Source organism: Taurulus bubalis (genome assembly GCF_910589615.1).
Source record: "Taurulus bubalis genome assembly, chromosome: 2".
NCBI lineage: Eukaryota > Metazoa > Chordata > Actinopteri > Perciformes > Cottidae > Taurulus > Taurulus bubalis.
The window spans coordinates 32,577,188-32,600,444 of NC_136590.1; the positions used below are offsets into that span (position 1 = coordinate 32,577,188).

The 23,257-nt window shown below is 39.3% G+C and overlaps 1 protein-coding gene across 1 annotated transcript in view; it reads right to left on the minus strand.

Annotated features, from left to right (window-relative positions):
• Positions 1-2,374: 2,374 nt before the first annotated feature.
• LOC306753337 (cell adhesion molecule 2-like) overlaps positions 2,375-23,257 on the minus strand; it is a gene marked incomplete at both ends in the record, with an annotated part of 189,283 nt that continues 168,400 nt past the window's right edge. The window contains 6 exons of the mRNA XM_079237209.1: positions 2,375-2,493; positions 3,868-3,990; positions 17,387-17,500; positions 21,317-21,495; positions 21,603-21,693; positions 22,076-22,237. Of these exons, the coding sequence (XP_079093335.1) occupies positions 2,375-2,493; positions 3,868-3,990; positions 17,387-17,500; positions 21,317-21,495; positions 21,603-21,693; positions 22,076-22,237 (788 nt within the window). The remainder of the gene's footprint in view (positions 2,494-3,867; positions 3,991-17,386; positions 17,501-21,316; positions 21,496-21,602; positions 21,694-22,075; positions 22,238-23,257) is intronic.

Below are 23,257 nucleotides of genomic sequence, written 5' to 3' on the forward strand. Positions count from 1 at the left end.
AAGACAGTTACACATTGTTTTCTATTTCTGTTTTGTTTTGTAATTTTTCTGTTTTTGTTAATCACATCTATTACAACACCGAATCCTTCCGATTTGTAGCACCCAAGAACACCCCACAAACACAAGAAGCCACTGCTCTCCAAAATTAAGTTACACACATACTTTCATTGTAGTTCTCTCTTAAATAACTTCAGTTCAAATAAATTAAAATATGAACCAAACAAAAACATGCTAATGTGGATTACCAAAGTTTAGTTTTCACCCATTATATACATGCCTTGTGCCAAAACAAAATACATTTGTTTAAAAGTTTTCCAATAAGGATTATGCAATGAAAAAGTAAAGCAAATAGATAACGTGGCTAATATACAAATTTGTAGGAATCCAGAATTTAACAGCAATTTTCACAATCAACCACATTTTAGCAGACACAATACACAGCAGGGAGATTTGAACCATTTAAACCAAAACTATTACAATATTTTTTAATAAAAACATTTTTTAGCTTACATTTTCAAAAAGATGCACTGAATTTCCCCCCCTAGAATGGAATCAAAGACAGCCGTGTCATCTTCCCACTACTCATTTGAATAGAAGAACCATTCCCAAGGCAATCTAATTGTTGGCAAAGGAACAGAGTTACTCATTCAGACATTTTTGTGCTTCTCTATTTGTCTTCAGTTTTTAGTTTTGGAAAGGAGCCCCCTGCAGATCTATGACCCGGCATTCACACACTATTTTAAATTTTTTCTTTTTTTGCTTGAAGACCCCATGAAATGGAAATCAAATATGTTCATGGCGAGCGACTCTGAAAAACTGAAAATAAGTAGAGCAGTTTGAGTTTTTGATATGTTGGTGAGACATACAATTTAACTGAACAGTTTGAAGCTTGTTAAACACAGATTTGGAGGAGAAAATATGAACAAAATAAATTGTTTTAGTCAAACTGTTGTTATCACTATTTGTATAATATGTGGATCTGATTGGATTTTTATCTATGAGCCAGGAACAAGAAGTGTTTCTACAATCCACTGTGAAAAGCTGCCAGGACCTCAAGAGGTAACCAACATAAGACAATTATAATGTAATTACTGTAAGATTGAGAAATAAATGAATTCAACAGTACATTTCTATATTCATACTGTAACTGTGTACTTATTTGACTAACTCTTAATGGTTCATTTTACATTTCACAGGGTCCTTAAGCCTTACAAATATTTGTGACAAACATAAAAAAAAATATTCAAAGAGAAAAGCTAAACTCATTTCAATACAATTTATACAGCTTTTAGAGCGAGGAGATTCATTCCTTCTGTACACCTGAATCCATTGTGTGAGTCACAAACTACTGTAAGCTGTCAAGAGGACACTGAAGGTGTTGGTGTTTCACTAAACTGCAGCCTCGACAGTGCAAGAATATACAGACAAAAGTACAGCAGATTTAGCAAATGGGTTTTATACAGTTGATTGAGTTTATTTGATGGAATGCTTCATCTAGCATCTGTGTGTATTATCTGTTTTAAACAATACCACACTACCCTTTATTACCCCTACCCTAATAATGAAAATCATATTACACACTTATCTGACAAACCTTGCTACAGTGTTACACAAAACCTTCTTCTTATCTTACAAGGGTCAACTGCTTAATTACAAGTCTATTTAGAGGGGATGGGGTTGGGGGAGGTGGATCTAAAAGTACCATATTCAGTGTGATAGACATGTATAAGGCGTAAACAGCAAAGATCATCATTAAAATAAAAAAGACGCAATGTATAATCAAAAGCTGTGAGCTAATCAATGAAATGATGGTCCAGTGAACCCATCTACAAAGCATTTACATTGCTACTGACAGACGATACATGAAGGCATTGACAGAAGTTCAATGGCGTCTGTATTTTTAGGCACCGTGTTGATGTGATATATGATATGTGTTTGTGAACGTGTGTGAACAAAGGGGATATCATGTGTTTGGATGCCTGCTAGGAGGGAAACAGGGAAGAAGATGCAGAAGGGCTCACTTAAGAAGCAGTCATGGTAGTTATACAGACTTCCAGGCATTCATGTCAAAGACGAGGAAAAATATGAGAAAGGGGACAACTTCGGCAGCAACAGCAAGCTGCCTGTGAAAACCGGCTGCCAAAAAAAGAAAGAAAGGAAGAAAGGACAATATGTAAAAGATAGAAAAAGGCAATAATAGGAAAACACTTAAGGAACTTCTCTGTCTGTGGACCGCCTGCGGGTTCTTTGTTGACACAGCGGGGGCAGTGGTCAACAGTGGAGAAGAAAAGGGGGAGACAGAGAGAGAAAGAGAAAAAGAGATACAGAGATCGAAAGAGGGGAAAGGAGAGAGCTGCACAGCTCCCTCTGCAGTCTAAATGAAGTACTCTTTCTTTTCTTCTGCGTGTGCATGGTTGCCCTCAGCGTTGATAATAGCTGTATCGGCGTCAGGCGCATCGTCCGCCCCTTTAGCCTCGTTTGTCAAGTACGTTCCTGAGGAAACAAAAAACAACTCTAGATCAAGAAAAACAAATATCGAGAGGCCCTGCATGGTATTTTACTGCCTCGGGCGAAAAACACATCTAATGACAACATCAGTAATGCTATATAATTCATATACATAATACATGATTAGAGGCCAGGAGAGCACAAAATGTGCAAATGTATCAGAGAGTAAGTGTGTAAAAAACCTGCATCGATAAAGAACTTTATTGTTCTCAATGATGGCAGATGAGGCTTCAATATGAGGGCAAATCAATATCAAAATCCGTCAAAAGCATCAATGAGATCCACACAAATGATTTCTGCGAGCGCTTTTACATCACTCTAAGAACAGTTTTATAATATAACATATAATAACCCAATGGGTCACATCAAAGAAACATGTCCATCAATGCTACCAATGTTTGCAGGACTTAAAGGGCACCTCCAAGGTTATTCAAAGGCGGTTTTCAAACTGAACCCTTTATTCTCACATTTTTGTATCCAAGTGAATAATGGGGACAACCCTTTTTGAAATTGTATTAAAAGAGAACACTATAACCGGCAGCTGTAAAACAAGCTGCGAGGGCAATTATGCAATGTTCTGTTACGTTACTTTTTTGACACCGACAGGATACGATTGTTTTCATAAGTGTCTGACAACGTTGTTTTCCCCTTACATTTTGCTAGACCCAGGTCTGTTTGTTATTGTGTCCAAATCCTGCTTAAGGAGAAGTCTCATTGTACAATTTTAATATCGGGAAGCAACAGGTCCCGCTCTTTACTGCATTTTTTTCCTTTTTGGGCTAATGTTCACAGCACCTACAGGAACACCACCAGTCACTTGAGCTTCGCGGCCTTGCAGCTCTTCAGCACTTTATTTGTGTACTCTGGCTCAAATAAATACAGGATGCCATTAAATCCACAGAGTCTAAATCATTTAAATATTCAGCCAGAACATTGAACATCTTTCAGATAACACTAAGCTACTCTTTCTGTACTCTCACGTTTCACCTGGCAAGATTTTAGAATGAGACTTCCCCTTGAGCAAGACTCTTTTTATAACGTCAGCCACTTGTGATAACAATCAGAGCCTGTCAGTGGCAGAAACAAGCTCTTATAGTGGATGTAAATGTCACTGGCAGCTTGCCGCAACTGGATTACATTGTAGCCTATGAGCGACTGCCATCTACAGTGTTCTCGCTCAAGACTCGACCAAATTCAGAAATTGTTGTCCCTATTAGTCAGTTAAACACAAACACATTGGAAAATAGGGTCTAGGTTGAAAGATACTGAAGTTACCCTTTAAGCCTTCAGTCACAGCAGGTATGTCACAGACTTTGATGTCTAATGGGAGAAGTAAGACATGCTCCACTGTGGTTTTACCTTTATGCCTGGCCAGGTATCTTCCCAGAACAATGATTAAACACAAGGTGACGAAGACCACCACGGCCACCACTCCTCCGATCAAGGCATGGTCAGTGCCGTGCTGCCCCAGAGCATTGGGATCTGAGGACAGACAGAGAAACAAAGAGAGCAGATGAAGGTGCCTGTTGGTGAGGCGATGGAGTGAGGGCAGAGGAACAGCAAGACAGACAATACAAAACAGAGCAAGGAGGAGAAAGAAGATTATTTCCACCTCGTTCCTGCTCTAATGAGCTGCTGTCATTCCTCCCTCCTTTCACATCATGCATTCGGAACAGAGCTGCCTAGCTCTCTGAGAATAATAAAATGTAGCGAGAGAGAGCATGAGAGACGGACACCACATTGACACAAAGAGCAGCTACAGGCAGACACGCATTCACCCTGAAAAATGAAGGAAAAAGAATGAAAGAGAAAAAATAAGTGAATAATTCAGGATCACCCCCACGGTGCTGCAGGAGTCCCCAACATGCAAACCAGGGCGGCAGTGGAATAGTAGTACACAGTAAATAAATCATCACACAAAAAATAAAAAGGAAAGATCAATCTTTTTTTGTGCCTTGGCGAGGAAGGATCGTTGATAGGAAAATGAATTGGGTGTTAGAGAGTTGCTACAGGTCCCTGGCTGTTGGAAAAACTGTGGAAATGATAGCAAAGTCATGAACAAATTCACGCTTCATGCAAAACCCATCAAAGGTTTCCCTCAATTTAAAAAAATAGCTTATTTCCTTTATTCACCTCAGCTCTCTTTTTCCCACAAAGCCTGGCTTGTAGGTTATTTAAGTTTAGAGTGAGGACATGGAACTGATGGTGTCCACTGTAGGCAAATGAAAAAAGTTGACAGTGACAGCGGTGGGGGATATGGGTAATGGGATATCCTGTATTATTCATATCAGTCCATGACACCTGAGAAATTAGCACTCATCTCATTATCCTCCTCCGAGTGCCAGGGCATGCCATATAGTGCCCTGTCACTCTGTGTATGTATGCGGGCTCATGATAGCTAAAATATGGCAATGTCAGAGCAGGGTAGCAGTGATAGAAAGGTGGTTTAGACATACAGCACACGTCTCATATAGACACTGTTTCTCTTCAGTATTCTCCTTTTCTTTCAGTGTCCGCCCATGTGGCCAAATTGAACAGCTGGCTTGCTCTCGCTCCATAACTCTCCATGGTCTGAGTGACCAGGCCGTCACACTTCACCGCCTCCCAGTGGACAAACACACACTCATACCAACACACACGCTGATACACACAGACGTGTGTGGCGTGGTTTCACTGTGCCACGGTTCTGCTTGGCCAGCGGAGCAGAGAGTAGAGGAATGTTCCCCTGGCACTGGCCAGCAGGCCGAGGACTCTGCGTTTAGTTACACACATGGTTGTGTCTCTTCACCTCTATCTGTCAGGACGGTGAGTGTTTTTTTTCTTTTTACCATCATACTGTCCTGCTTCTGCGCTTCAGTCCGGCTGTTACAACCCAGCAAGCACAAAGAAGCCATGGCAGTCGTATGTCTGCCTATAGAGTATGACACAGTTTGGCCATGCAATATGCTGGTGTCATGTCCAAGAGGTTGGGCTGTAGGTCAAACGCCTCGACACTTCCAGAGCCTCTTGTCTGGTCCAGCTGCTACAAGTCAGTTTGTATACACTCACAGATTGTCCACCACATTGCTGAGTACACTACTTATGACTCATGCTATTGCTCCTCGCAGCTCCAAAACCGCTAGAAGTAGAACATTTAGTTGTTTGCCACATACTGAGCTTAGGGATCAATGACTGGAAGGCGGATAAGGCTGCAGTAGTTGTTTGGGAAGTCTCTATGGATGTTTTTATGTTTTGTGATGCCATCCAAGACCTTTTCCAGATCTCAAAGAGTACTATTTATGGAAAACGTTGTATAAAGCCTTTTGTAGCTCCAGATAGAGCTGCTCACAGTGATGCCATTTGAGTCAGCGTCGGTTCGGGCTGAAGACTTCAAGTTTGAAAATTACGCTTACAGAGGTGATATAAGTGAGTTTACTCGACCTCTGCACTGTAGTTCTCTCCTCATTTCTCTGAGAGGCTAGCAGCTCAAGGCTACATTAGCTGTTGCTAGCATAACACTCCAGAATCTCTGACTGAACTGCCAGTGGTTGAGTTGAATCGTGAGTAATGGGTTAAGTTTGAACAAGGAGGAAGAATATTGAATGGAATTTATAAAAATGACGGTATCTCTGTTTTTGCTGCAGTCATATGCTAAATCGATTAAGGCATCTGTCAAGTCAAGTGGGGGAGAGCATTCGATACAGAAGGTTACATTTTCCGAGTAGTATTCCATCAACTGGATACTCATGAAGCAACAGAAGCTGATGGCATGAATTCATCACAACCTACACCATGTAAATACAAAACATGGTTCATCGATTGCGATCTTTTGTATTCTGGTCTAATCCACGTGGGAGAAAAATACAGCAAAGGCGTATAAAGACACACAAAAAATAAAAATGAAAGAATTGATGGACAGGAAAAGGCAAACATTTCAGTTAGAGCAAGAAGGACAAGGAAAGAAGACAAGGAGGAGAAGGATCTAGAGGGAGTGTCATACATTTAATGGCTCCAGAACACATTATCTTTTAATAAGGGCACATACATTCTTCTCTTTGCGATTTAATATGAGAGCGTGGAAGAGCAAACTCCTCTTTTAATATTTATAACACTCTCCTTGTCGCCTGGCCTTGCGAGCTGGGCTTGTTTAATAAATTAAAGGGGTTCAAGGCTTCTGTGAGCCACTGCTTGGCCGGACTGAACCAAAAATGTTGCTCTTAAACAGCCCCACTAACTTCTCATCTGATCTGTTTCGCCATTTGGGGTTACGGTGAAAGGGTATGTGATTGTGATACTGTGTGGGTTTTCAAGAGGACGTGTGAAGGCTGGAAATGGAAATATGGTGTCATATAATTGAGTAAGATTAAATTACATTCATCTGATAACAACATTTCTCAAACTATTGTGAAGCATGCTGCATATCAAAATATAAACATGTGTTTTAAGTCAAACTTAGAGAAGGGTTTACTGTTCATGACAAAACTATACAAACTATTTTAGTGCTAGATCGATATAAACAAGGTGGGATATGGATTTTGGAAATGATGTGCAAAGCAAAGGCGTGGGCTTGCATATGGACGTCATGGACCAATATTTAAGCAAACGTCAGCTCACTAGCACAATTATACATAGACCTGGTTTGAATGTTTATGATCAAGTGAATTAGCCTATGTGGTGGTGAAGTTAACAATAAGACAGAACCGTGGGATTTAGTTAGCTGTAGTTGTTATAGGATAGGTAGTTCTTATTTTCTTGAAATATTATGACTTTAATCTTGTAATTTTACAATTTTCTTTCTTCAAAATATTAGACTATCCTGTCTACAGGTGTTTTCGTTCAGCAGAAAAACATTAAACATTTTGATCTCCATGAGAATTAATATTTGAAAGCAATACAGAATGATTGAGAGCCTTATGCATTATGTTCCATTATATTTTAATATTTTGAATTCTCACCTGGTGCCTGAATTTAGTGGTTTCCTTTACATAAATAAAGACGTTCGTAAATTGATGCAGAAATATTCACCAAAATGCAGGAAATTCAGTACACATAAACCCACAAACCCCCACCCACACACACACACTTAATATGTGTCCCCGGCCATGTTTAAACCAAACCTACGCCCTTGGTGCAAAGGAGCATTATCAATTCAAGTGAAAGCTCAAATATTCCATCAAGAACTCAGCTAGAGAGAAATGATGAATCCATATAAAAAAATCTGCCGACCTCCTTCTTCTGTCAGGTCATCACTTGGCACACACCAAGCGGACTCTTTCGGTTCAGATTCCTGGGCTTTTGGTATTGGCCGATATTGAGTACCGATCTGATACCAGGGTTTAACTAGTACGCTATTTAAAATGAATAGGCAATTTAAAATGAATGGGATCAGGCTTTTATATGTAAGGCAATATCAAGCTTGAATTAAATATTGCTTTCATGACTTCAAATGTAACAAATGAACACATATATAAGAATTCACTGCATTAGGTACCAAAATGTTTGACTTGGTTGGTTTGATTATCTGAATCTTTCTTATGAATATACCATTAAAGTTGTCTATATTTGTTCTGTCTTCACGAGACATGAACAGCTTTATCTGGTCAGTATTGCCAGATTGCAGACTGACAACATGGAACATACTTCTAATCAAAACTGTTGTAATACATTAGTTTTACTAAAACATTTTAGGTTCAGCAAAGTATGCACAACTTGTACTGCTCTGCCTTTCATCTAAAGTCATCTATTAAATTAACAATCTCAATTTATCAGATTCAGCATCCTAGAAACATATCCACATGCAACTCAAATGGCCTTCGCTGCAGCTTAACATCTCTCTCTCTCTTGGTATTACTGGTATTATTTTTGAATATTCAAATTATTTTTTATGTCCTACAGGCATCTTTTTTCTTCTTCTTTTGGAATACTTCTCCTCTTTATCTTAGATAGATATAGCTCTGTGAATAAATGGTTTCAGTTGTCGGATCAATAAAACAACAGCTAGCTTAAGCATAGGCTTTGGAGCTGTCTGCGGTGTGGGTCAAGGACTCTGTGTGTGTGTGTGTGTGTGTGTGTGTGTGTGTGTGTGTGTGTGTGAGAGAGCACATCTTTTTTTTCTTCATAGTTTTGTGCAGTAAATTCATTGTTAATTTATTAATCCAATCATTATAATTACTCTAAAACACATAGTAATCTAAATGTGATTATATGATATTCATTTGTTTAATTGCGTGGGATAAACAATTTGTGTTCTTTTCTTGCTCTTGATCAATTGTCAGATGTTCTGTTACTTGAGAGAAGAGCAGCGATAAAAAACATTGGCAAATCCCGGAAATCAATTAGGTACTAACAAAATAAAAAGAAGTTGTCGATACAAACAAAAATAAATAAGAGGACATTCTTTTTTTTTACTTCCTGAAAAATTATTTTTAAAACCAGTTACTGTTTCATACAATACAGTCTGATTACCTGAAATAAACGGTGACCAAAAAACAAAAATAAAGAAAACGTTAACGGTTCGCCTCTAAAGGCTTTACACTCCATATTACATCATTATAGTGAAACATAAAGACACATATATTACTCTGCATCAAATCTACTGTAATAGTGGTAAGTTAAAGTTAGAGACAAAATAAAGAGGTGCCTGCAAACAGAATGAAAGTTAAGGGGTGACTGGTGGAAAGTGCCTGCAGACTTCACTTGTTCGATGAGTCAATTATGCCCAACTTTTTGTCTGAGACTGGAAATTCACCAATCTGCATCTAATGCTGGCTCTACTGCCAAGATGAAAGAGTCCCTGGAGGCTGGGGAGAGGGCTGAAAGACACATGTGCATACACTTCTGAATGCATGCAGCCATGCATGAGAAAGAGAGTCAGAAAGACAGAAAAGAGGCGACATAACCAAGACAAGTGTCTGTGTGTGTGTGTGTGTGTGTGTGTGTGTGTGTGTGTGTGTGTGTGTGTGTGTGTGTGTGTGTCCTGCACGTTATTGCTTGCTGGGTCAGAGTGGATTAATTAGATTCTGAAAACAAATTACTTCTGCTAATCATTCAATAAAGCCCACACATGGACTTGGACACTATCTTGAATATTCAACAACCTCCTTCTCTCTTCTCAGAATGAAAAGAAATTGTGGTCAGCAGGGTAACAGCAGGAAGTTATAAGCAAAGCAAGATAATTAATCATACGAATTCATTAAGTTGCATGCAATAATCAATTTATCAAAGCAGCTCTACGTTTCGGCAAAATCCATAACCTCATCAAAACAGCGAGGCAGGGAGATGACCAATGACACCAATGTTTCTAATTTGTGGTAACTTAATCATAAATATATTGCTTCTTCTTTTTTCAGATACATAAACTGCATCATGCTGATGGTTAGCTTGGAAGAATTGCACTGCGTGAGCCAACAGCAGAACAAGACCAGGAGAAAAGAACGAGCCCACACTGAAACGATGAGTGATCCTGGAGGAAGCAAGTTGCCACAACAAGCTCAACAACCCCCTGAGGGAAACAAGCAGAGAAGACTAAATACAACTTCATGTCAACAAATGAAAATTAGACTACCTTATCTGTGTGTGTGTGTTTCTCTGCGCATGCGTGTGTGTGCATGTGAGTGCCTCTTGAAAATTGCTGAATGTGTCCCCTGCCATTGAGATTTAATGAATAGAAGGGCTATTACAAGTAATTCATAACACTGGCCCCAGGATCTAATGATTGCTCTTTTTCCGTTCTACACTTTGTTCCAAATTGTTGCTATAATTCTTCCCCAAAGCGAGTGAAAGCGACAGGCCATCAATAATAATTGCCCAGCAATAAGTGGAAAGACCTTTGCATTATGTTTTAATTTCTCCTGCGCTCCTCAGCTTTATGGTGGGAAGGGTGGAGAGCGGAAGAGAAAATGGAGAGAAGATGGTCGGAAGTGCTCGATATTTAACCATTTCACCCCCTCAGGGATGCTGCAACCTGAACCCGGCCCTTTCTGGTTTAAGCACATAAACCAACCAGCTGCCCTGGACACTTGCCCTCAAGAATATATGTATTTAGCTCATCATATGGCCTAACCTGGACCCTCCATTTAAAACAAGATCAATAGCAATGAAATAAAGCAGCTACGACTCCCTCCGAGCAATGGAAATTGTCCCCTCTCTAATTTAATTTTCACAAAAGGTTTGTCCTCGGTCCACAGCAGGGAATAGGTGAAAGCGGGGTTAAAGGCATAAAACATTACCTGTGGAGTTCAACCTCCCCCTTTAATACCGTAATAATTTGAAACGGTAATAGTCACTGTAATTTCAACAGTCTGCCTAAAATTTATGTTATTAAGCATGTTATTCAAGGAATTTTAGTTATCTGTCTCATCATCTTCAGTTGATTTGGTTTTCAGTTTTCTTTTGAACTCAACTTTTTTTGCCATTTTTAAAATGTGAAAGATGTGCAATTTGGTAGTGGAAGATTTCAAATGACCTTATTAGCTTGTGTTTGATATTTAATGTTGGCATCACAGTTTGGATCGTTGTTTTATTCTGTATACTTGTACTGTCTGACCTTCCATTTGTACTGTAGCTTTTGTTTTGCAGCCTCTTGTGTTGAAAATCATTCAGAATAAATAAAGAGCTGAACGAAGGCAAACCTCTAAAATTCATGTTTTTGTAAAAATTTATTTAATGGGTTGTTCATTTCCAATGTTGATTCTCAAAAAGAAGAGGGTGTATCACAGGTATATAGCAATAAACTATTTTCAATCAAAAACACAACAATGTCCTCCCAGACAGCACCTTTGACTGAGACAAATGACCTGCTTCAAACTATATTTGACTTTTCTGATAGATATGCTACTGGCCTGTACCACATCATACTACACAAAGGATGTGTGTTCACCTGCCACTGCTTTCAACCCTCAAATATATGAAAATATCTTTAGAGGTAAATCAAAACATATTTTACATGTTGGAACTTATGGCACAAGTGTGACCATTATAAGGAAATCCCGAGGTGAAGTTATTACTGTCAGGTAACGTCAGATTAATGCTTTGAAGTTTGAGCAGTCTCGTCATAGATCAGCTGGCTCAAGTCCCAGTATGGCAAACAGGATACAAATGGTTCTGTTTTACTGTCTTATTTATATTATGCATCTTTTCGGCCAGTGCTCACTTTAAGACCAATCCCAACTTTTGAACCCTAACCAATCCCTTGCTCCACTCTTGATTCTCCTCGTAGTGTGCAGTCACTGATATCAACTTAAAAAGAGGAACATCTTTTTTTTATTTTAAACCATAAAGACCATGATAGTTATGGATGGCCTTAGTAACCTCCATTGGACCCCACGGACAGTTAAAGCCTCAGATAGCAACCAGCCCTCTGGAATCGATTTGAGACAATTTAGCAATATATTCCATGTTATAGTACATGCTTTGATTAAGGTTGTTGGTACAATGCTTTACTTCTATCTTCTGTTCCTATAAAGGAACAACAAATGGACCAAATAAAAGAGAACTCTTACTCGGCAAGGAGGTGAATGGGTAATATTTTCATTTTTCTGTCCTCTCCACAGGCAGAGACACTAGGCATGAATAATTGCTGTCTTCTCTGCAGTGGGCCCTTTTTCTGTGCCAATATCAGGCTACAGGGGCTGAGGTTGGCCACACGAATGCTGATTATGAGAAGCGAATAGTAAATATTTGAAACACCAAAGAAACCCTTGTGTATGATTCAACCTTTCAGCTACACAAGGTCAAAGCTAATTTGCAAGCCATGAAAGAGCATTTGGCAAATTTTAGAGAACTCAGTGGTGGTGGGGGGACGGACGTGTATGTGTGTGTGTGTTCGTGGGGAGGGGGTGTCTGATGACATTGCATAGACCTCTGATACTTAGCGAAAGAGTTATTATAGCCATTAAGGCTGGCTGGGCCATTGAAGCAGTGTGTGTGTGTGTGTGTGTGTGTGTTGGGCATACCTGTGGGCACTTCATTAATAAAGTGAATCACAGACTGCAGTTATGCATCAGTCCTGGCATTATACAGTGCGGATGAAAAAACAGAGGAATTTCTCGCATACCTTTACACTAGACCACAAAGGTCAACAACAGTTAGTGTTAAAGACTTGGATTATTCAAATTTAAATTACCATTTACAGACCTGAGTCTACAGTATGAAGTATTTATTCATTAATATTGCTGCAAGCATAAATAATGCTTCCATTGGTGCATTATTGTATTGGCCACTAATACTTACTGCCACTAAGTCAAGAAAAGTAGACAGATAATAAACTATGATTGTAAAATCATATTTTAAAATAACATCACATTTCATTTTCAGCTGACAAAATATAAAAAAAAAAAATGTACATGGGGAAAAACAGTTTTTAGTAATTTCTATGCAACAATGCTGTTTCTTTCTCACTCTGAGATTGTGCAGAATGATATATTGTTGGTGAATTAACGGGCTAATTTTGGCATACCTGAAAAGCACAAAAACAACGCTTATTGTATCTGGGCTTCAATCAGTCATTTTCCCCCTGGCCCTATATCCCCAAAACAGTTATACACAAGTAATGAGGTAGAATCACATGTTACATGTTAATTACAATTACAATTAAAGTTATTTTATTCTGGATAAATATAAACATCCAGTTTGTTGAAAGCCACCTTTGCCCCGGGGCCTAATGATCAGGCCTTATATGTATATTGTAGTCCAGCATCCTCACCTTGCTTTCCGATTGGTCTGTGGTTGTGGTTCTAGCCAACAGGGCGTATGAAGATCAAAGTATGACATACCTTATACCAATATAAATGCTGAACTTGGACTCTTTGCCCCATGTCTGGCAGTATTATGAAATCCATAGAAAACGTACCACATTTGAATGAAAAAGTCTATTTATTTTATTTCAAATTGTTGTAGTTAAAAACACATTAAGTATTAACTGTGTACTACCATCATCTTTCCAGAAACTGTGACTGTTTGAAAAGAAAAATCTGCCCAGCCATACATTTTTTGGCAAAGAGAAGTGAGCTAATATAACATATATATCTTTATAGCCTAATATTTGTAATTTCTCTCTTACTCATGTGTCCTGAAAAATCCCGTCTGTTGTCTTGCAACACAACAATAATACGACAGGAGCTCAAGTACAACTGAGGTGCTGACTCTGAAAGTCTGGGAGACAGAAGCTAAAATTATAGATTCAGCGTCCGCATATACGCAAGGGACCGTCAGATACATTTTGTCATCAAAGGGTGTACATGCAGGCTCTGTGCAATATCAATGGACTGCCAATTTGTTGTGACTGTGCGGTATGTGTGGATGGTGTCAGTGGTGTCTGCAGCTGTCAGTTAAAGAGTACGTTTGGGAGTATAATCAAGGCCTTAGCACACACTGAATATTCATAGTCAAATATTTTTATTTTTTATCTTACCACTCTGGCACTTATTTGACCCCCAAAGCCACATTTGCACACATGGTTTACTATATTCCCAACTAATTAAGTGTAATGATGGCTTAGAAATATTGTCATTCATTGTCATTTCTCCACCATTTAAATATCTCAAGGGAATTCAACTGAAGGTTTCAGTAACAGCATGCTTAAGCTGTATGTCTAAGGTGATGGAAAAAATAAGTCAGGTGGCTGCATCCACACAGAAATGAACTTGCCGACTGTAAATTAATTACGCCATTAAAATCATGAAAACCAATACACTGTACATCTACAGTCCCTCCTGTGACAAGATCCTGAATCTCTTTATTTGCTCATTTTGAACACCAACTGCTTATCTCTTTTCTGCTTCTCTGTTCTTCATTCAAACAGTTTCTTGTTGGAAGAAGCCTCCGTTGTGATGATCATGTGCTGATGAAGGGCAAGAGAGGAAAGATGTAACACTAGTATAAGAAAGACGGCAGAACAGAGAAAGGTGCAAAGGAGCTCATCAGATATAAAATATGCTAATAGTCTGCATAACATGCTGTGGTGCCGAACATACACTGTGTATTTCATCTGCACAGGAAGACAACTTTATTAAAAAGACAAAACGTCATGGGGCTGGTACAGCTCCACAGTTGTTTGCTTTCATCCAGAGCCTGTGAAAAGACCTGGTAATAAATCAAGTAGACACATGAAAGCAGATAGTGTAGTATCCTGTGACTGGGGACACAGTGAAGGAGTCTGATATTTAGATTCCCTGAAGATACACTAAGAGGCTCAGCTTCTCTTGTGTCTCTGCACTACACAAACCGACATCAGAGAAGAGTAGAGACATGCTGATGAGGAATATCCAACAAGATGTGGGGAGATGTGAGTCAAGAAGAGAAGAAGTGCTTGAGAGACAAGTGAACCAAAAGCTTCGATAGAAAGCAGCAGAGGAAAGGTAGAAAGGGACTCGAGACTCTTAAAGGAATTTAAAGATGGTAATTTAGCGAAAGCAGCAGTGAAACAAGGGAAAGTATTCTGAGTGAATGTGACTGTGAAGCATTATAAAGTTGAGAGGGAGAAAGTGAACAACATCTCTTGAAAACCGACTGAATGAAGCTGCTTAAGAGAACTGCAGAACAAAATACAGATAATTTAAGACAGTATTATGTATTAATACTATTTAGTTTTATTTCTATTTGGGATTGAATTCTTATGCTTTGCAAAACAAATACAGTGTTAATTATGTGTTAAAGATGTATAATCATATTGTAACAACTTTAAGAATCCAATGTATTACTTTAATGTCGCAGACTAGACAAACTGGAATTCAACAAAACAATTCTAATTTTTACTTTTTATTTTTTGTCCAATGATAAATTTGCTGGTATATCAAGGTATATTTTAAAATAAATAATGTAAAATCACATAATCTGTACATTCACGACGAATAGATGTTTGTATCATACAGATAAAATTCGGAGAAATTGATTCATAGAAAATATATCTTCCCAGAGGTTTGTGACATCCATTCCATCTGTCGATCTGTGATGCCAAAACTTCCCTTTCCCCAGCCACGTTCTCCAGCTCCTCCTCAAGGATTCTGGGGCTCTCAATATATGTATATTATGTCTGTCTGTCTGCTCCAAGGTCTTCTCCCAGTTGGTTGTACTAAAGCCTCCACAGAGGCATCTTGCCCAAACCAACCTGTGGCTCAGTGGTGAGCAGGGTCGTCCTTCAATCAGAGGTTAGGCGGTTCGATCCCCGGCCCCGCCAGCCCATGTCGATGTGTCCTTGAGCAAGACACTCAACCCTAAATTGCTCCTGTAGCTGTGCCTACGGTGTATGCATGGTTGATAATCCTGATGTCACCTTGCATGGTAGCTCCTCTCATCAATGGGTGAATGATGTAGTGTTAAAGTGCTTTGAGTGGTCGGAAGACTAGAAAAGCGCTTTACTGGACCATTTAAATGCACTAGTTCTGTTGGACATGCTGGGAATTGAAAGCAGGGACCTTGAACTCTGACCATCAACATATAACCAGGTCATCCTTGAGTCGGAGTGGACATTTGTGCCAAATTTGAAGATATTCCCTCCAGGCTTTCCTGAGATTTTGTGTTCACGAGAATGGACCAGACGAACGGACAACCCAAAAAAACATAATGCCTCCGGAGGCATACAAATGAGAACACCACCATCCATCTGTTATTCCATAGTTGCTGTCCCCAACCTCCAAGCAGGCATGTCAATCATGACAGCAGAATATTCAGAAATGTCAACACCTCAGAGTAAATTCCATCAATCTGTCACTTTATCACTGCAGGGCTTTTTGACCACCTCAGTGACCTACACCATAAGGAAGGGCAAGGCTTCCCTGAAGCCTTTCCACTGTGCCTCCACTGTGTTGGCAGCATTCTCAAGTTCCTCAATTTGTTCCTTTTATGACCCAAGCCAGTATTTCTATCCCCATTGAGAACATCTTTCTGGAGACCACCAGCGGGTTCATGGGTTACTGCAATGCAGGCACAAGGGACCTTCTGGCGAAGACTTATACACAGTGAGCCACTCAAATACCATGTCTTTAACCTTGTCCAAGACACAGCAGATATTCCTCTAGAGGTAAACTGTATGTAGCTAGTATCCCTCCATATTCTACAATAGCTTTAGCTTCTTCCTCAGCAGAAAAGTGATATTCAACCTCCAAGGACCTCACAGATTTTAAAGTTTAAATTGATGTCATCAGCCTCTGCAAGAACGAGAGGTGTTTGAAATTGGAGAAGTATTTTATGCCTCCCAGCATTTCATTCATATAATTGTTTACCTTATTCAAATTCTATATAATAATGCTTTAAGGTTTGTATCACACAAAAATAGATTCTCCAAGAACACCAACTAGCAGTAAGATGCCCACGTAGTGGCTGCTGTGTCATCTCTCTGAAAAAGTCCTTTTGAAGTCAGAAGTTTGAACAGCATTAGGAGTCATGATGAGACATCTCCAGTGGCCAGACATTTTCAGTTGGACATGACATTTGCTTCCTTGAGGTTTCAGGGCACAGCAGTACTGAAGTTTTTGAAAGGCCAAGGGAACAGTAGATTGTGTATTTGAACAGCTAGACTCTTTGTGAATACAACGACCTAGAGCGTCTTAGAGACTTTGGAAATCTGAATAATATACGTAATGTAAAAACACAAAACAGGTCAATTTCAATGGACATGCATGTCATTGTCTATCAAAAAGACACACAGTTTATGTTTACAATCCTAAAGGGAGAATAAAAAATAAAACAAGGGTGACAGGAAATACATTTTTCCCAGGAAGCATGTTTAGCATCAGATATTTTCCATGTCTCTGTGTGTTCATATGAGGCATGAACATGGTTGAGTCAGAGACATAGCTGAGAGAGAAGTAATAGGACAGAGGAGATATGAAAGTAAGAGGGAAGCGGGAATACACAGTGGCATGCTGAGGGAGCTGTGGATATGCGTGGGGTGGTACTGTACCTCTGTTGCCAGTGACTGTGGGGTCTGAGGCGTGGGCGCCTAATAGAGCGGTAGGATCTGGAGGGATGGAATGTAGGGGGGGAGTGGTGGATTTAGGCAGGGTGGTGGGGGCGTCTGGTGGGCGGGGATAGACAGACACAAATACACAAAACAATACAACAACAAAAAAATGAATTCACATGGGGACAGTTATATACTTTTAAAAAAAGCAACACAAACTGGTCAAAACATTTGATGATAATGGGAAGCAAAAAAGGCATGATTGTGAAACAATTCAAAGCATACAATAATGTGTTGATAACACTTTTTGAAATGCAATAATGAGATACTGTTGATGCAAAGGGATGTACTACGCGACATACATTAATTAAATTGTTTATCCTTTTTGTATGGCTTCTCAATTACCGGTACTTTCTTTGCTTTCATTGCCGTTATATTTAAGACATGGAGCTGAATGTCTCACATGTACTTTTACGTTGTACCTGTTAAGCATTAACTGTATAAAGAATCAAGAACAAGACAATTTCTTTAATTCCCCCCAGTTGTTCCTATGATACTGCTTTCACAAAAATGGAACAGAAGTAAGTTCACAAGTGAATTTGTGCCAATTTGTAGAAATTCCCTCCAGCGTTTTGTGAGATATTGCATTCACAAGAGTGGACCGAACGCATGGAAGGACATCCCAGAAACGTAATGCCTCAAGCCACGGCGACCGCTGGCGCAGAGGCATAATTGCCATATGAGTGATGCCATTTTATAGTTTTGTTAGGTTTACCTCAACTTTATATTTGTATCATCATTGTAATGTCATATATTCTGTCTTTAAATATGAGGGTAATTTCTGTAGCATGAGAACAGGATTAACTTTAAGTCATCTAACAAATAATCGTGCCAATGGTGCCAATGATCCAGGTTTGCAAGGAGGATTTTAGATGAAGGTAGCCAAGCCATCTTTACAATGCGAAGCTTTTTGACTTCTCACTACAGCATACTAGTAACAGTGCTTCATCCAAGGCAGTGTTTCTCACTTTCACATAATAAAGCAACAGGAAAAATGGGACTGAAACATTTTGTGACAAAGTTAATGAGGTTACACTACCACGCTGGCTTTAATGTTTGTGTCGCATTGCTTTTTACGATGAGCTTGAGGCTTTTAATTGGCAGAGGTACTCTTTCTCAGGGTCGACTGTCCTGCGTGTCTCAGTGACATTTCAGCCTTAGCGTGAATCACTAAGCAGCTAAGTGCATGTCTCTGGGAAAGAGGGTAGAGAGAAAACGTCTCCTCGTTGAAGCGGAACCATTAAAAAGGTATTTTCAAAGAATTATGGCAGCAATTGTGAAAGGCTAAAAGGTGTGGTAATCACTAATGAAGGGTGGGAACAGACTGTGTGCCATTTTAAAAGAACAGGTAATGAATAAGCCTCTTTGACCCTCTCATATCCCATTGTCTTTTTTTGCAGCATAGAATTTGTCAGTTTAATAACATCACAGCCATTATGTGCATTAGTTATTCTTGTTGTTACATTCAGCTGACATTTGAATGACTTGTTACATGCACACAGGCATTGTGTCTGTGTGCATGTCATGTAATAGGAAGTGCAATATAACTAAACACTTTTACGGCTTAAGTAATAAAGGCTCTGATATATCTATTTGAGTATACCAATAAAGTATCAAAAGAGGTAACAACATTCTTTTTGTATTTTACCTTGGCTGTTCTCAAATGGGAAGACAGTCCTCTTATCTGTATACAAATTCTGCTTGTGAACTTCACAACTCTCTTTGTTTTAATATAGCCTTCGCAAAAGATTTGAATGTGAAGGAAAATATATCAAATATATCAGATGGTGTTCATCAGTCCTGTAGTGCTGACCTGTTTTGTGGCTTTGAATGCAAATGTGGCACTTGTGACATGAAGTATTTCAATAAATATCTTAGTAACATAACTTCAAACATTATAATTACTGCATTTGGGATGGTTAAAAAAAAGTCTTTACACGGTAAATACAAAAGTTTGACTACATTTATATCATTACATTTGTCTTGTCACAGTAGCATCTGAATGAGTATGAAAACCCCAATACGTCTGTGACGACATAAGTCAAGTTTGAGTTGTATTACATTTAAATTGAACTTTTCCTTACCTGTAATTTACCCCTTTTAATTTTATTCTGCAGAGACCAGAGTGCTGCTAGCTGAAGATCAAGTTGTAAGCCATAAAAAAACCCTTGATTTAGAAAGATGTCATTATATTTCTCTGACATTTACATCCTTACTTTCATACATGGATCTAATAAAGCACTTGACTGTCCATGTCTTTAATTTGTGTAATGGCATGGCTAAAGTCAAGTTCTCAGTTCTAAGAGCTTCTTGTTGGAGAAATAATGAGTTTACATGTGTTATTTCTGTTTCGGATGGCCAGCAAGGGGCAACTTCACTGGTTACAGAAAGAAGTCAGTTTGTTTAGAAGATTTTAGACTAGAATTTTAGATTACCGTCCTTCTCCCTTGATTAATTATCTCAGTAAACATTTTCCCACTGAGTTTATGACCTCAATCGCTAGTTTCAAGTCTTCTTCAATACAGCATGATGTTCCTTTAGTAAATTACAGTCCCATTTAGAGTACAGTAGACGATCAGGCAGCTTATGCTTTTAGGGCATGGCTACCTTGTAATAGACAAATCTAAAAATATGGTCTGTGGTTAAGAAAAAACCTAGATGGCAATGGTCAAAATGCTAGACTTGCAGCTTCAAAATGGCCGTCCACAAACAAATTGGCAAAGTCATGGTGGCTACGACCTCTTCTTTTATACAGTCTCTGATATTACAAGATATTTCACTCTTACGAATAACTGACAATTCTTCAAAACAAATGCGAGAAGTGATACAACGAGAGATGCAAGAACATGCTATAGACAGGAATCCTTTTTTCCTAAAATGGATGTCCGCAGGATGCCAGCAATTCAAATTGCAAAAACAAGAAAAGGAAAACAATATGTAGGAGAGAATGGTTGGGGAGATGCGGGAAGCAGGGATTGCCTGGTCTGCAGTTGTAATACATGTTTCCCTTGCCTCGTATGTTGCACTCTCACCGGACAGTTAAAACAATTTTTACACGACAGTATATTTTATACATAGCGATTATTGGTCATATCAACAAGCGTCGATTTGCTTCTGATCTGATGTTTTTGTCGCTGATCTCTAAAATTTGTCAGCAAGTGCTAAATCAGGGCTAAAATCTTGTAGTGTAAACTCGGCATTAGTCGCTTCCTCCATCAGCTCCACATGTGGTTAGTTACAGCTGTACATCTATCAAGGACAAAGCATAGCTTTCCCTCATGTTCATCAGATTTGGAACTACAAGAGATGTGGCACTGCTCTGCCAATTTTTAAGCATTATTCCTTAATGCCAGGAGACGAATGGCTGAGAAGTAGTGAAGAAGAGCTATCTGTTTTCCCTCAGTGCTGTTATGCCCCACCTCCTCTGGCGTTACTAGGAATTACTTATCTTTGTAATGATGATATTTCTAACAACACAGCCCTAAATTCTGCCACCCTCACATATTTCTATCCTGTGTGTGTATGTGTGTCTGTGTGTGTAGCATCTGGGACGCAAGTTTATTTAAAGAAAAGGCATTGGTGGCATTTGTGTCCACACTGGCCACACTAATCACTCCTAGCACTGATACAGTATGCAGATCATGATGTATTATAATCCAGGTTTTTGCAATGGAGTTTGGAGCTAGTGTTCATACGTTCCCCTATTTTTGGAGCATTACTGGAGTCCAAGGCATCCTGCATTGCAGCTTTTTTCCTCATCCGTACGATGCTTCAAACGAGTAACTGATGAAGATGTCTCTCTGTTATTATCCCTTTGGAGTTGGTCACATGAAACACAATTACCCACATCAGCCTTTCCTTTAAACTCACCATAGACGTAGAGGACATATTCAGCACTGCTGGTCCCTAGGTGGTTGCCGGCTTCGCAGCGGTAGGTGCCATTGTCTGTCTTGTTGAGTGAAGTAAAGGTGAGCTCCCTCCCCTCTACAATCATCCTGTCCAGGTCAGGAAGTTCACCCCCGTCCTTTGTCCACATCACAGGATCTGGCCTGGGAGGTTAGAGGATGTGAAAGAGAAACAAGGTATGATTCTTTTTCTTGTCTGAAGTGTTATATATAATGCTGACGTAAACGTATACAGAGTTTGAGTGACTTACGAAGGGTTTCCTTTGGACACACACTCCAGCTTTAAGTACTGACCCTCCTGGGGGACTGCAAGGGAATGGATAATCTGCACACAAGGAGCATCTAGAACAGACAGAGAGGTTTGAAGTGAGAACTGACGATCAGGATTACATATATATATTAACATCATATTATTTAACTAAAATATTCAAAATCAATTAGCCAAAAAAGGGTTCATCCCCTTGAGTTAAATACATCCTATAATTTTCACAATATGATTGGAATATAACTATTTAGGACAGATTATTCAAGATTTAATGTAAAAAATTACTCCGATTTATCATATGTCATTATAATAATGATAAAGTATTACATCCTCTTTGCCAGCCAACAGGGTTCTACAGCTGTGAAAGCATTCTTAGTAACTTCCACTTTAATGTATCTTCTTATCCACACACTCAATGTGTATGTTTGAGTATGTGCATGTTTCAGTATGTACACTCACAGTGGACCTCCAGTACTTCAGTGGCTTGCTGTGGTGTCTGTTTAAGTGACACATGGTCCACTTTGCAGGTGTAGGCCACTCCATCATCATTTCTGTCCACGTGCAGCTGCAGAGAGCTCCGTACTGTAAATGTCTTCCCACTTGCATTCACCTCTTTGGCACCTTTGGAGAAAGTAGCATACTGTCACAAATGCAGCACATTTATCTTGCAAGGTGTGAGGGCCACACGTGAAGCCACATCCACAGCCACCACAGCCAGACTCTTCCAAGGTCTTCTATCCATATAGACAGGGGCCAATAATGCGATACAACAAGCACCTAAATGGAATTTTCACAGAATCCTTATAGAAAGAAACATGCACTTTATATTGATTTATTCATCACAGTTTTAGGGCATTTTGAATTCCTGTAAGAATTCTTCACGAGAAAAAGCTTTACACAAAAGACTGAATAAAAAACAAACAAATGATCAGATAAGAAGAAAAAATATCACACATCTCCCTTGATGCTGCATTGGCATCTCTAGAGCACACGACCCATTCTAGACTCTCACTACCAAAACCCACTTGCCTCACTTCTAGGCCAGGGGCTCTTTGAATGTAATGTGTATATGTACACCGTACGCCTTTTTAAACACCTCTGGCCCCAAGTACTATCTTTGCCTGGGGCTTTCTGAGCTTCACAGCTCCCACAAAATGTATACATCTCGCATAACAGTTTCCAGTTCCTCTCCCTCCAACCCAGTGATTCTCAACTGGTGGGACAGGCCTTTGGTGGGAAAAGCCGGCTCTGGTTTAGACTTGTTTTGCACTTGTCCCTCCATGTTTTCAGCAGTGTGTGTCAGGTTGGGTCAAAATATCCTGATATGGGGGAGACTCTGGGTTTTTAGGATAATTAAATTAAACAGCCTACTGAAAATAACATTTACAACTGATGGCGCTGCCTGCATGACAGGTAACAACTCGGGGGTCGTGAGGAGAATTGAGTGCTGCTTAATTTTCTGTAAAGCAAAAATGTTTTTCAGTATTTACCTACTGGTAATTACAAGACAAGTACATTGTGTATAATATGAATCCTTTTGAATTGCACTTTTTGTTTAATTTATTTAGAATTTGTGGAAAAGCTGCTCCTCAAGACAGTGACTTTTCCCATAGTAAAGTGTTTGCCATAGATTCAGTGAGT